Source organism: Eptatretus burgeri, chromosome 4 (genome assembly GCF_056783735.1).
Source record: "Eptatretus burgeri isolate ZD-2024b chromosome 4, Ebu_testis_v1, whole genome shotgun sequence".
Taxonomy (NCBI): Eukaryota; Metazoa; Chordata; class Myxini; order Myxiniformes; family Myxinidae; genus Eptatretus; species Eptatretus burgeri.
Window position 1 is genome coordinate 46,160,492 of NC_140964.1, and position 15,441 is coordinate 46,175,932.

At 40.5% G+C, this 15,441-nt stretch overlaps 1 protein-coding gene across 8 annotated transcripts in view; it reads left to right on the forward strand.

Annotated features, from left to right (window-relative positions):
- The window catches only part of LOC147027960 (retinoic acid receptor beta-like), a 184,073-nt gene that overhangs the window by 105,093 nt on the left and 63,539 nt on the right, over positions 1–15,441 (forward strand). For all 8 annotated transcript variants that reach the window (XM_085877846.1, XM_085877841.1, XM_085877844.1 and 5 more), the window contains one exon: positions 7,233–7,381. In XM_085877846.1, coding sequence (XP_085733972.1) covers positions 7,233–7,381 — 149 coding nt within the window. The remainder of the gene's footprint in view (positions 1–7,232; positions 7,382–15,441) is intronic.

The following is a 15,441-nucleotide window of genomic DNA, read 5'->3' on the forward strand; positions in this document are numbered from 1 at the left end:
AACACCAATTATTTTGATGTCAATATAGGTCAAAAGTTCAACAAAAGCCGAATTTCTAAAATTGACAAGAACAAACGGATTCGATTTTGGTTCGGATCTAGCCCATCAGTGGGATACAAAACTTGAACTGTTCCACCTGGCCCCTGGTATGCGCTCTACCAAGTGCCATTCTACTTTGTGCTGTTTTGCCAAGTGTCACTCTCTGAGTGATTTTTCATTTGTTACTTACGAAATCTAAAGATTTCGTAAGTATATTGATGCCTTCCGTTTCTGTTTGTTTATTTGTTTGTTTGTAGGCACGATAACTCGAGAACGGAAGAAGCTACCAATGTCAAATTACACCACGTGATTCAGGAGGGTGATGGCTAGTGCTGATTAGATTTTAGTCAAAATCGGTCAAAGGTCAAGGTCACAGTGAGGTCAAACATAATTCCGTAAATTCATGTGGAGAAATGGAGTATTTTTGCTTCGCTCGATGTTACGAGTTCGTTTTAACTTCGATTTTAATTTTGTCTTCGGTTTTTGCGATCGCTTGATCGGACGCTTAAAAGTATTAAAGTATTATGGACGCTTAAAACTCGGTTGTCGAAATTCTGGAACAGCGATGAATAACTGATATATATATATATATATATATATATATATATATATATATATATATATATATATATATATATATATATATATGTAATAAATAATAAGTCTTTTATCAGATTCTTCTGAAAAGTAATACACCTATTATCTGGCATATCTTGCTGGTACTGAATCACTTTTTTAAAAATAAAAACAAAGAAATGGAATTTTTATAAGAAATCTAGTTTTTGTCTGAGACTCATTATCTGCAAACCACAGTGTAAAATCGTAGACCACAATGAATTCAGAATTCAAGCTCCCCTTGGGCTTCTGACTGATTCATGCTTTTATTAGACAAGGTCAGAGGTCAAGTTAACGATTTCGTAAGTACCAGTCTATGACTGCTTGTTTGTTTGTTTGTTTGTTTGTGAACAGTATTATGGAAAAACTCCTCGACGGATTTTGACGAAACTTGGTGAGGGGGTTAGGTCTGGTCCAAGGATCATGCCATTAGATTTTGGACTTGGTCCAAAATCCAATATGGCCGCTATGGTGGCCATTTTGAAAAAATATTTGAATTTTTTTTTTTTGCATTTCTACATGTTTTAAGTGATTTCCAACCCCCCCCCCCCAAAAAAAAAATTATTAGAGAAAAAAAATTTTTTGCAACTTTTTTTTTCAACAAAATTTCGATTTTGTTTTTTTTTTTTTTTGCATTTCTTCATGTTATAAGTGATTTCCAACAAAAAAACATGCCAAAATTATAATTGCAGCTGATTTTGGAACTTCAGGTGGATATACCCACGTAAAATCAATTTCTGTCTCAAGGAATCTAGTTATGACGAATGAATTGAGTATGTAAAAGTTAAAAGTAAAAGGGAAAGTTGCAAACTATAACTCTGTGAGCACTGTTGACGTCAAATTGAATGAACAGGATATCAGGTTCACTTGAGTGACCTGGCAGTATTAGCAGCGGAGGTTTTGCACTCCACCGAGTGCTCCCCCTCTAGTTGTTTAATGGTTATCCTACATTATTGTTTAATGGTTATCCTTCATTATTGTTTAATGGTTATTCTTCGTTATTATTTAATAGTTATTCAACATTATTGTTTAATGGTAATTCTACATTATTATTGAATGCTTATTGTATATTATCATTTAATGGTTATTCTACATTATTGTTTAATGGTTATTCTACATTATTATTTAATAGTTATTCGACATCATTGTTTAATGGTTATTCTACATTATTATTTAATAGTTATTCTGCATTAATGTTTAATGGTTGTCCGATATTATTGTTTAATGCTTATCCTACATTATTTTTTAATGTTATCCTACATTATTGTTTCATAATTGTTTAATGGTTATCCTGCATTATTGTTTAATGATTATCCTATGTTATTGTTTACTGGTTATTCAACTTTATTGTTTAATGGTTATCCTCCATTATTGTTTGTTTATTCTTCAAATTGTTTCATGGTTATCCAACATTATTGTTTCATGGTTGTGCTATGTTATTCTTCAAGGGTTATCCTACATTTTTACTGGTTATCCCAGATTATTGTTTGATGGTTGTTCTGCATTATTTTTGAATGGTTAACCTACATAATTTTAAATGGTTATCCTACATTATTGTTTTATGATTATCCTATGTTATTGTTTCATGGTTATCCTACTTTATTGTTTAATGGTTATTCTACATTATTGTTTTATGATTGTCCTATACTATTGTTTAATGGTTATCCTACATTATTTTTTAATGTTATCCTACATTATTGTTTCATAATTATCCCACATTATTATTTAATGGTTATCCTCCATTATTGTTTCATGATTATCCTATGTTATTGTTTAGCATTTATCCTACATTGTTGTTTAAGGGTTATCCTATATTATTGTTTCATGATTTTCCCATGTTATTCTTCATTGGTTATCCTACATTTTTTTTAATGGCTATCCTATATTTTTTGCTTGATGGTTATCCTGCATTATTTTTGAATCGTTATCCTACATAATTTTAAATGGTTATCCTACATTATTGTTTATGGTTATCCTACATTATTGTTTTATGATTATCCTATGTTATTGTTTAATTGTTATCCTACTTTATTGTTTAATGGTTATCCTACATTTTTGTTTAATAGTTATCCTATGTTATTGTTTTATGGTTATCATATGTTATTGTTCAATGTTTATCCTCGTTATTGCTTCGCAGTTATGCTACATTATTGTTTAATGACCATCCTACATTATTGTGGAACAGTTTTCCTCCCTTATTGATGATTATACTACAATTGTGTTCAACAATTATCATATATTGTTGTTAAATGGTTATCTTACATTATTGTTTCGTGGTTAGCCTTTGTTCTTCTGGAACAGTTCTCTTGCATAATTGGAGAATGATTTTCCCATGTTATTGAAGAATGTTCAGTCATTCAAACTTTTGGGCCTCACTATCAGCCATGGGTAAACCAGATTTAAAAGTTGGCCTTCAAAACCAGTTGCCGATTTGACATCCTCATCTTGCATAGTCTTTTCTTGGCACCCCTGAACTTTTATCTGCCTCCAAGACCTTAAATATCATCAGAATCCCCCATGATGAAGCCGAGTCTCTGGGCCTCTCGCTTTCGCCTCGCAGATAGGTCGGTCGTCTCTCTGTTTTTCTGTTTCCTCCTTTCTGGTCTTGCACCTTCTGCTCTTTCCATGCTCTGTTGCTACCCTCCCCCACTCCTCTACTCTATTATTTAATGCTTATCCTACATTGTTGTTGTATGGTTATCCTCTGAATGTTTTTCACTTTTTGACCACCAATGACATCATCATCCACAAACACAAAATATTTAAGGACTAATTGTTCTCAACAGGTGGTCATACTTATCTCTAACAGCTAAATTGATGGCCAAAATGGAAAAACTTACTGAACAAGTCAACATTGTGACATAAGTGCTTTTTCTACTAAGCTTTGCAATTGCATTCTATTCTCATGGAAGAAGTCTGCAATGCTTGGACAAAAATTATTGGCCTTTTAAGAAGCCAATTCACCACCACCACCACCACCACCACCACCACCACCACCACCACCACCACCACCACCACCACCACAATGACTTTGATCATTTTTCCCTACCTCCCTCAATCTAGTTATTTTGAAGGAGTTGTAAATGTCATTGGTGTTATGTTGAATGTCAGATCCCACTGTGTCTTTCGCAAAGGGAAGGTGAGTAATCGCAAGCACCCTGGACAATTACAAATTGCTGTCCGAATTGGCTTCATTTGAATGTTGGGCCTGGCTAGCCAGTTTGTAAAAGACTTCGGCCAAAAAACCTACACAGCCGACCCACAAGAATGTGGGAGTAATTGGGGCCGTTATAAAAGAAGAAGTCGTAGTCGTAATAAAATAGCAAATTTGGAGCAGATTTTGACCATATCCGTGGATGCTTTAAATGTCCTCATGAGACCACAAAATTTCCCACTGTATCTCCACGTGCAAATTGTCTTGAATGGAATCTCTTAGGGCAGGATTTGATTGGGGGGAGGGGAGCAACTGCCAGGTGCTATCAGTTTGCAGATTGTAATGTCTGTTTGCTCTCGTGTGGCCCAATAGACAGTGGGCCATCCTTGAGACTCTCTGTGCAACGTTGCAATTTTTCTTTATTTTTTTTTTTGTTATTCAAGAATCACTGAACAGCAAACACTTAGTCATGCCACCGTTGTAACGTTTTCACAGATTTTTGGGGTCAAAGTCCATCTGATGTTCATATATTGCTTCGTAGTTGAAGCCTTTTCGGGGAATCTCTACGGCTCATTTGAGTAATGGAGTCGGTTTGATTGTTGGTACTATATCCAGTTGCATTTGTGCTGCTTTTATTGAGTCTTCACTCTTGAGTCACTGTCCTTCAGCTGATCGAGGCCAATTATAATTCCGAGCTTATAATGAAAAATACAGCTCCACTTTGTTCAAGGTAAACCTGGGCCTTTTTGATAAACCAAGGTTCAAGGTAAACCTGCAGTAAAAGGCCTTTTGGGACCCATTGACCTCTACACCTTCCCCCACTATCTCATGAAAGCCAAACTAAAGAAAATGTAAATCCTTGCATAATGGTGAGGTTTGGATTTGGACATTAAAATGCTAGTCCAGCGGCCGTAGCGGTGACTGCTCCTAATTATAAACTGGATGTCGAGATCGGTTTCCAATAATGAACTATCAGACGTCTGCTCTAGCTCTGTGTATGTATAAACAAATGTGACGTAATAATCGATCTTTCGTGCTCTCCTACAGATGGACGTGAAAAGTTCCCAGCATTCCCACGATCTTGTCACATTAAAATATATATATATATATATATATATATATATATATATTTTTTTTTTTTTTTTTTTTTTTTAACTTTCTTCCCTCATTCTAGTTTTGTTAACTTGTAGATTCTACCTACTCACATGTTTGTAAATGCAGTGCATATCGATTGATCTTGCTCTCAGAGTACCCTACAGTTAATGCACAATCGCTTCTTTCAGAAAATCCACTCGAGACCATAAGGTGGCATTATGAAAATGAGGTTTTGCACGTTTGTAGAAAAATCTGAGGGATTTGTTGAGAAACTTTGCTGATCTCGAGTATCTGAGGATGAATTTGTGTTGCCCTGACGCTTGTTCTCTGAGGTATACCTTCCTCGAGTCAGGCCTGAGGATAACCTCATAGTATGGTGGGTATTGAGATTATCTGTGATAGTGAAGCAACAATGAAGGACGAGGTTGGGGGGAGGATGGGGGTTGAGGCATAGGGGGGAAACCTGAATAGACTATAATCATTGTCGTAGACCACCACTCAAAAAAGGCAGTGTGCAAAGGTCACATTTTGAAGAAAAAAAATAGAAGAAAACTTTACTGTTTGTTCATGTGCTGCTGCTGCTGCTGCTGCTGCTGTTACTGCTACTACTACCACTACTACTGCTACTACTCGTTTAATGAACATTTTCTCGTATTATGGGGTTGATTGGCTGAGAGAGATTTTGAAACGTTTTCATATATTTATTTTTCTTAGACAGTGCTGTTTTAGAGGAGAAATGGGAGAGGGTGTTGATGGTCACATGCGGCATACCAAGGTAGGTTAGTTAGAGTTCGGTGCCAGAAATACTCCATTTTGCAAACATCTATGTCGATGTCCCCTCCATGAAATTTCACTTGCTCTCAGCGTTGTGCACCGTGACACGACAGACCCTCTTTGTATCCCTCGGAACACGGCACACATTCCCAATTTATTGCATCTCAATAATATACGTGGAACTTTCACCACGAATACTTGAATGTCGTTTTCGAATGCTGTGTGTTTTGACGGTGCAAGACTTGAACACGTTTTGAAGGCCATTTGGTTGGCTCTGCCAGCAGTAGTCTGATCAGTGATTCGGCATGTGACATTTGTTCTTCGCAACTCCATTTTTTTTTTGTAAATTTGAGGAAGAACTGGTTGTGGATCTTATATACAGTGGTTCTGCGGTAAGGTTGGCTCCAACGAACCCACCAACATGCTGAGACGATGAGCCTCTCACACAGAGTTTGAGCGGAAAGCGGAAATTGTGAATGTTGTCACTAATAATACACAGAACAATGTATTCAACATGGAGGGAAAGGATGTTTATCTGCCTTTCGGAGCATACTTGAGCTCTCAGGAAATGAATGTTTAGCGTTGCTTAATTTTTCATCTTGGCACTGGTATTTTTTGTTCTCCATGTAAAGTGATCCGTGGCTGAAACGGCTACGTTGGACCGACGGTTATCAGGGCAAAGTGAAAAGGCACACGTTGGGCCAATGTGTAAAGCCAATGTTAGGCTGACTCCGACTAACACACAAAGTTGGCTGAACACCGTCTCTCCGTCTAAAAGCCAATGTTGAATCGACGTCAGCAATGTGCATATGACCAACAGCGATGATGTGAACTGAAGCCCGATGTTGGGCCAATATACGAGTACTTGTGCCAGCTGGGAATGTCTGTTGTGATGTTTACATGGTAGAGCCTCTGGACAATGGAGACGCACAGGCAGATATTGTATAAGCCATTTTGATGCTGAAGAGGTCATTTTGTTAATTTGTGGAACCTCCCTGATGGTACAGTTTAGTGTTTTTATTCGATTTAATTTTATATTTTACATATTTGTACCACTTCCAGTATCTTCCAATATCAGCACCCGCCCCCCCCACCCACACCCCCTCCTTCCTTCCCCCCAAACTGCACAGGCCTTCGCCAGTTTCTTGGCCCCATTTTAAAGATTAGTCTTTCCGATGTTGTTTTCCATGTTGGATGGAGTATTGCAGTGTTCCCCCCTCTCCCCCCCTCTCCAGGCCCTGCCTCGCCCCCTCACTAACCCTCTGTTCTCAGTTGTGACCCTCCATACACCCCCTTCCCAAACCTGATACTCTCTCTTCCCAAGTTCCTTTTCGCCACTAATCTTCCACTTCCCCTCTTCATTTTCTAAAACCGGTTTTGTTCTCAACTCAAACCCCATCCTCTCACCCTCTTCGTTACATAAATAGCCCCTTATTTTTGTAATCTATGGACAGAATGTCGATGTTGGTAATTAAGAATTAAGACAATGAGTGTATTTTATGCTTGTGCTTTAATTGTATTTATCACCCAAAGTAAAACTATCGTTTTCCCACAGCGAACGATGGACAAAGCAGTAGTTCTGAGGAGTACCTGGGCTCCCCTCCTTCTCCGCTACCCCCACCGAGGATCTACAAGCCATGCTTCGTGTGCCAGGATAAATCTTCGGGTTACCACTACGGCGTGAGCTCATGCGAGGGCTGCAAGGTAGTGTGGCTCAGCGATTGTCCCTTTGCGTGCCTGGCTTGAGTGTGTGACGTTAAAAGGACTTTGCACACCAGTTCTGGGAAACCAGTACCAAAAGGACGTTTATACAGGTACAAAAATGTATTTTGTATACATGTAATATGATTTGGGAAACATAACCAAGGATGCTTGTTTGCACAACTACATTTGCTTTGAATATTTGTGACTCTACATTCATGTTTCGTCCTTACCTTCTCGTTTGTCCTTGTTTTATAGATATAAACTCTCCAAAGAGCATCTCTCTTATCTTTTTTTTTGTTGTTCAAAGAAATTGATTAATTGATACAACGTCCTTTACCCATAACCATCAATTGTTATTTTTAATGGTGAACAAGTTTGGGTTTCTGGTATCTTCACGAGTCAATGCAGTTTTCCCAACTCCTTGAAAACTTCTTTGTAAGCTTAGAAAGTGTACGGGATCTGTTGTGTGTGACTGTTTTCATTAATGTTGTTCCCTGTCGTGTTAATCGTATCATGAATGTGTTCGCATGTTGTCTTGCCTTTACTTGCTTTGTCCTGTTGTATTGATTTTGAGTTTGACTAGGCCTCGGCTAGGCTTCGTGCTCATGAGTCTTAACTCTTGCATGTTCTTTCCATCCTTTCTTCCTCTGCTCCCTTCAAGCCCATGTGTACCACCCAAACAGTTCTCCCTTTTTAAACTCAAAACTTCTTGAAAAACTAAACAAAAAAAACTTTCTTTGAAAACCTGAAAAATAAGAATAGTCTCAACTCAATTTCTCTTAGTCTCACTCTTACTCCTTTCTTCACTCATTCGTTATCATACTTTTACTCGTCTTTCTTACTTGCAGAACTAATTGTGAAGCAGGCAGTGTTGCCATCGTGTCAGATTCACTCCCCATTTTTACCTGAAATCACTTTTCTCCCCATTAACCCTACCTAACCTAACGCTCTTAGGCTTAAGTCACATTTGTCACGGTGGCCGTGGGGTCTCCAAAATATACGGCCACTAACAATTATACGACGGCCGCAGTATTTCCACGGTCAGACAATGTAGCAGTCACATATGTTTTTATTTTTCGGGTAGCCGCACGGGGTATTTATAAATTGTGGAGACCGAAAACGTGGGGTTGCCGTACGGTCTTTGATTTGATGTCGCACGGTGACCTGAGGGCGCTCCTGCGGCGGCCATAGAATTTTCAAGGCAGACGCAAGGCGACCGCAAAGCGACCGCAAGGCGACTGCAGGAGGACTGCAGGGGGGCCCTAAGGCAAACGTGCGGCCAGACGGACGGTAACGAATGGGTTAATTTTTTGTTTGTTTTGTTTTTTTTACCAGTTTTTTTTTTCGGCTTGTCGAATTGCTACGGCGAACGAAGAAATGAAAAAAGTTATAACTCCGCGTTATAATTCCACAGCGACCTTATGGCCTGTAAAATATAGCCAAACAGCGTATGGCCACCCTGAGGCCACCACAGAAACTCTGCGGCCGCCGCACGTTTCTGTCAATTCAGAGGGCGTACGGCCACCGTATCCTCGCCGAAGAGCAAATGTGACTTAGGCCTTAGGTCTTAGAAATTGTGGAGACCGAAAACGTGGGGTTGCTGTACGGTCTTTGATTTGATGTCGCATGGTGACCTTAAGGGGGCCCTGCGGCGGCCATATAATTTTCAAGGCAGACCCAAGGTAGCCTCAAGGTGCCCGCAAGGTGACCGCAGGGGGCCCGAAGGCTAACGTGCGGCCAGACGGACGGTAACGAATGGGTTAATTTTATTTATTTTTTTTTACCAGTTTTTTTTTTCGGCTTGTCGAATTGCTACGGCAAACGTAGAAATGAAAAAAAGTTATAACTCCGCGTTATAATTCCACGGTGACCTTACGACCTGTAAAATATAGCCATACGGCGTAGGGCCACCCTGAGGCCACCACAGAAACTCTGCGGCCGCCGCACGTTTCTATCAATTCAGAGGGCGTACGGCCACCGTATCCTCGCCGTAGAGCAAATGTGACTTCGGCCTTAGTTGCAGGTTACTCTGTTTTCTCCAACTCTCTCTCTCTCTCTCTCTCTCTCTCTCTCTCTCTCTCTCTCTCTCTCTCTCTCTCTCTCTCTCTCTCTCTCTCTCTCTCTCTCTCTCTCTCTCTCTCTCTCTCTCTCTCTCTCTCTCTCTCTCTCTCTCTCTCTCTCTCTCTCTCTCTCTCTCTCTCTCTCTCTCTCTCTCTCTCTCTCTCTCTCTCTCTCTCTCTTTCTCTTTCTCTTTCTCTTTCTCTTTCTCTTTCTCTTTCTCTTTCTCTTTCTCTTTCTCTCTCTTTTTCTCTTTCTCTCTCTATTTCTCTCTCTCTTTCTCTCTCTCTTTCTCTTTCTCTTTCTCTTTCTCTCTCTCTCTTTCTCTCTCTTTCTCTCTTTTTCTCTCTCTTTCTCTCTCTTTCTCTCTCTTTTTCTCTCTTTCTCTCTCTTTCTCTCTCTTTCTCTCTCTTTCTCTCTCTTTCTCTCTTTCTCTCTCTTTCTCTCTCTTTCTCTCTCTTTCTCTCTTTCTCTCTCTTTCTCTCTCTCTTTCTCTCTCTTTCTCTCTCTTTCTCTCTCTTTCTCTCTCTTTCTCTCTCTTTCTCTCTCTTTCTCTCTTTCTCGCTCTTTCTCTCTCTTTCTCTCTCTCTTTCTCTCTCTCTTTCTCTCTCTTTCTCTCTCTCTTTCTCTCTCTCTTTCTCTCTCTTTCTCTCTCTCTCTCTTTCTCTCTCTCTTTCTCTCTCTCTTTCTCTCTCTCTCTCTTTCTCTCTCTTTCTCTCTCTTTCTCTCTCTTTCTCTCTCTTTCTCTCTCTTTCTCATGTTCATTCATTCCCTTGCTTGGCGTGTGACCAACTGTGGCTCCACTTCCCCATTGTCTGTACATGGCCTTTTTCCCCTCTGTCACATCGCTCTTGCATGAGTCTCAATCTTGTATTAAAAAAAAAAAGATGTTCAAAGTGTGAAAACTAATTTCATTTGATTCAAATATTTAGACTCCACCAATTTGGTGCAAAATCCTTCCAAGTGCAAAAACTAATTATTTTGGTGAAAGTCACAGCACATTCATCAAAAGAACAATGAGTTTTATATGCACCTTTCTCACCTCATTACTGTCCTTACCTTTCCAAATTATTTTTCTTGTCGCACCGGCCCGAATCCATGAGGATGAGCGCGTCTTCACAGACGAGCGTCGAGCAGAGGAGGCCGAATCGGCGCTATAGGGTGGCAATATGGGTGCGGACTTTAAATCCAACAATAACAGTCCTGTAAAAGACAAAAATGGCAACACAGTACATATAGATAGCATTAACAACAGATGGGTAGAACATTTTCAAGACATTTTGCATGGATCAGCACCTAAGTCTAGAATATAGACTTTGATCAAATTTCTAGAATGAATGAATTCAATCATTTTGGAAAAAATGGCAATGGCTGAGATGCTTCGCACATTTTGAAAGCTGATGACCAATGGAGTGGCAGGAGAAGGTCGAATAGCACCAGAATCGCTGTTAACCAGTGGAGAATCAAATCTGGAAACATTGTTCCAGCTCTTCAACCTGATATGGAACATGGAAAGGATACCAAAACAGTGGAAGAATGGTGCAATAGTAAAGCTTCCGAAGAAAGGAGGCCTCCAGAATAGCAATAACTGGAGAAGGGTTACATTACCCTCCATGTCTGGGAAAGTTTTTTTTGAGCTGTCATCCTTAACCGAGTTAGGAAAGCAGTCGATGAAAGACTGTGAGAGGAACAAACAGGATTTTGCCCTGATGTATCCTGCATCAATCAAATAATTTATTTTCGATAACATCATAGAACAAAGTAACAAATTGGCAAACTCTGGCAATCTTCAACTTCATTGACTTTCAAAAAGCATTTGACAGTGTTGATCATCACTCACTGTGGAATATGCTGCAGAGTTATTGATTTCCTGAAAGAATTATCAACAACATCAGATCTCTCTACCAAAACGCCTGGTGTTCCGTAAAAGTTGGCCATGAAACAATAGATCCATTTGTTGTCACTACAGGACTTCAGTGGGGTTGCATCCGATCATCTCTGATATTCGAAGTGACAATTTTGTTAAGAAGTATGTGTACGGATCCCATCACATCAGTAATTCACTCGAACAACGGGAAACTGGGGGATCTCGACTTTACTGATGATATTTTCCTTGTTGGGGATAACGCCAGGGAGGTGTATGATAAAACAGCTGATGTAGCATAATCAGTGAGTGAGATAGGACTCTGAATGAACACGTCGAAGACTGAGATATTGGGGAATAATAACATCATTTCAGCGACACTCAACTACACCCATTTGCAGTGTCTTGCAAAGTTGGTAACTGTATGGAAATCGAAGATTATTTCATGGAGAAGACAAAACTTAAATTATTCAACAGCAATGTTATCTCAGTGCTGTTGTATGGGGCAGAGACCTGGAAGACCAACAGACAGATTGAACGAAAACATTTAAGCTTTCAGTTGAGATGTCTTCAGAGACAACTGAGCATCAAGTGGTTCAATTGCATCGAGGGAGTACGAGAGAGTTCATAGAACACCTTACCCCTCACACTCTTGAGAAAAAAGGACATGGGCGGGGTCTGCAAGAAGCACATTTGATTTGTCAAGATAATGTAAAATGCTGCAATATTTTGTCCAAGTACTACCAAACAAAAGGTTTTTTGAAAGTGCCAAAAAGGTTAAATCTGTGTTCTCCAGTGTTTAAGTATACCATTCAATTGAAATAAAATTAAGATTTTATACGTTGTAGAAATTTTGTTTTCCAAGAAGTTTACTGCCATTGACGCAGCATCTTTTGCACCACCTTATTTAACGCGTACGATCAGTTCTTCGTGCCTGTAGTTTGTGTCTTTTATTATGTCCCTAAAACAGTAAATTTTCTGTTTGAAATTATTTTCAATTTTTTTTGGACTGCCAGACAGACACGTAGGAAAACATTATCTCACTCTTCTCTGTGCATGTGTGGTTGGGACAAATGCAGAGCCAAAGTACTGTTATGTTTGTGGAGGTAGATGGAGGAATACCATAGTGTAGCATGATCCACGGACGAGTAGGAGACATCTTGATGTAATTTAAGTCGGGAAAACTGTGAGCTTAAGGTTGTTTACGTGTCACCACATGGGGGGCGGTGCTGTGTGAACGAGGTAGGGTCTAAGGCTAGTTTCTCCCAGTATGTGTTTTTGCATTTACAAAGCCGACCATAAAAATACCCTGTTTTACAACAATGGCCGACCTGGCTACCAACGGAGTCCAAACACAATCAGCAGGCTGAACCCCGCCCCCAAGAACGGTAACCGAGTTCATCAGGCCATGCCCCCGAGGTTCATGATCGGTCGATGTGATGTCAGAGGGAATGTGATTGAGTGTAGATGGCAGTTGGAACACAGAGGGTTTCTCTTGCTTCTCCTTGGCACACACGAGACAGCTGTGAATTATCGTGTTCGTATGGTGCGAATTGGCTCGTGTGCTAGAGCAAGACACTGGCCATTGACTGCTTGGCTGGGTCGTTAAGTTTGTACGCTTTGGGAGGAGAGGAAGAGAGGAAGAGAAGAAGAGAAGCATGTCTCTCAGGTTGAATTGTGGAATATCCCTTGTTGGAGGATCAAAGTGGAAGGCCGTGCGATTTGCTGTGAGTGGGCCTGGTGCTGAGAGAGGAGCGGTGTTGGCCATTTCGATCATGAGAAGGGGCTAGAGAGACAAGATGGCGGTTGGAAGCAAAGCATGAGGCTCTGGTCCCTCTCAGCATGACAAAATAGCAGCATGATTTTTGTTGTTCATGCTGATGTGAATTTGCTCGCATGCTGGAACAAGATGGTGGCCGTTGTCTGTTCAGCTGGGTCACAAAGTTTGTGCGATTTTGGAGGAGAAGAAGAGGAGTGTGTCTCTCATCAATAACTCGGTAGTCTGCCGTTGTATGTTCGAGGAAGATGGTGGCGCCATTTGCTGTGAGTGAACTAGATACTGAGAGAGGAGTGGTGTGGCAATCTCAATCGTGAGGAGAAACTGGATGGCAGTTTATGGGCCCTGGCATTGAAGATCTCTGCATGCATTCCCTCACATACTTAGCCAGATGAGCGACTTGGCACCATTTTGGCTGTGTCTTTTCCCGTGGAACGGCTTCGAGGCTCGATGACTGTGAGGCTCCTACAGGTCATCTCTGGGCACAAAGCTGAGTACCGGCATAAAAGGAGGATTTTGTTTTACTTTTATCTTTCCCCTTGTCTGTTTTTGTGACTGAGTGGAGACATCTCAAATTTGAATTTAGTTTTACCTCACTTTTCCATACCTCACTCTTGATTTGTTTTCGTTGTAAATCTTTGATTTATTTTTTATTAAACCATCATTTGTTGAATTTACTTGTGTTCGTTTATTCGTTGTGGGTTCGAGGATAAACCCGTGTGCTCCCGTTCTTGTGAACGCCTCCAGTAAACTACCTCGTTGTTTCCCGTCCCGCGCACGCCATAATCTCCAAGGATCTCAGCTGTTCGCCTCCGAGTTCATCAACCATTTGGCTATCCATTCAGGCTGTTGTTAACCGGCTGGACACAACCGTACTGCGAAACTACAGGTTTGTTTTCCGATTTGTGTTCAAAGTATAACATTAAACTGAAACGAAGTTGTTCCTTGATTATAAATTGATGTTTTTTGACATACACGGACAGACAGACAGACAGACATAAGTGAACCAATCGCTTAACTCCGCTTTTCATTTCGTGTGCACAGGGTAATATCAAAATCTTCAAAAAAAATGATTTCCCAGCCACTAAATCTCATGGTGAGGTGGAGGATATGGACATATCTGGGGCATGTACTCCATGTTTGACAATAGACTTCTAAAACAAGCTTGGAAATGGACAAGAGAGAAAAGGAAGAGAGGCAGACCCAAGGGTACCTTCAAGAGAACCTTCTCAATCTCGGCAGAATATACATTACATTTGTGATGGAAGACCTGGAAAGACTGGTGTAGAATAGAGCTGAATGGCATCGTCTCCACCTTGCATGCTCAACGACGGAGAGGTATCGATAGATAAATACCGGTCGATAGATAATGAATTCACAGCACATTCACAAAAAACCATTACTTTTATGCACCTTCCTCTCCTCATTGCCATCCTTTCCTTTTCCCAGCACTTTTATTTTCTTGTTGCGCCAACCTGAACCTCTACCCAATGGGAAACGATCAATCTGCATGGCTTTTCAGAAGGCTCCATTTAACGTGTCGAACATCCTTTAGCATGTTTATTGGAGAGAGGAAACTGTGCCATTCCAGGGAAACCTGTAATTTATTTTATTGCCATTTGTGTCGGTCCTGCCTAAAGCGCAACACAATGGGAGCCAGGAAGACTGAGTGGGAAAGCTGCCAATGTTTGGGTTGTTCGTGGAATTTTCATGTCTGCCACTCACGATAGTCCGTCATTGACAGGATATGTTTACTTGATGTGATGCATCCCCCTAAAAGCCGAATGGAATACGACGTGCTTCTTGAATGATACAATGAAATGGTGGTGAAATTTATCAGTTATTCCTGTTTTTCAAACTGAGACGCCTCTTCTTCATTTAGGTTCCCGGTAGAACTTGACTGTTCATTGGGATAGCAGATGTGCTGCAAGCAGTGGAAGCCATATCTTGCAGCACATCATTTTTGACGTGGTGGTCTTCTCGGTAAATTCCTTTCCGGTTTCGTGTTTTAACCAAGTTTCAGGACCTTCCACATATTACGTAAGAAAATGGAGGCATTTTTGACTCGTCAACCAACCCTCACCCCTCATTCCTGCCCCACACATCTCCTCCACCATACCTCCTCATCATTTTTCTCCACACTGCCTTCTTTTATCTCCCTTGCTTCAATCTTCTCAACTTACATTCCCTTCTCATTTTGCTTAAATAATAGGTAGATAGTCATTGTGAGTTCTGAACAATGTAATGGTTGGCGCACCACCGCCGTTTTGCAGATGTTTTGACGCGACTTTCATTAATTAACCTTATTGCGAGTTTCCTCTTCTGGAATCCATGACCTATCCTTGTCATGCCCTTTGCCTG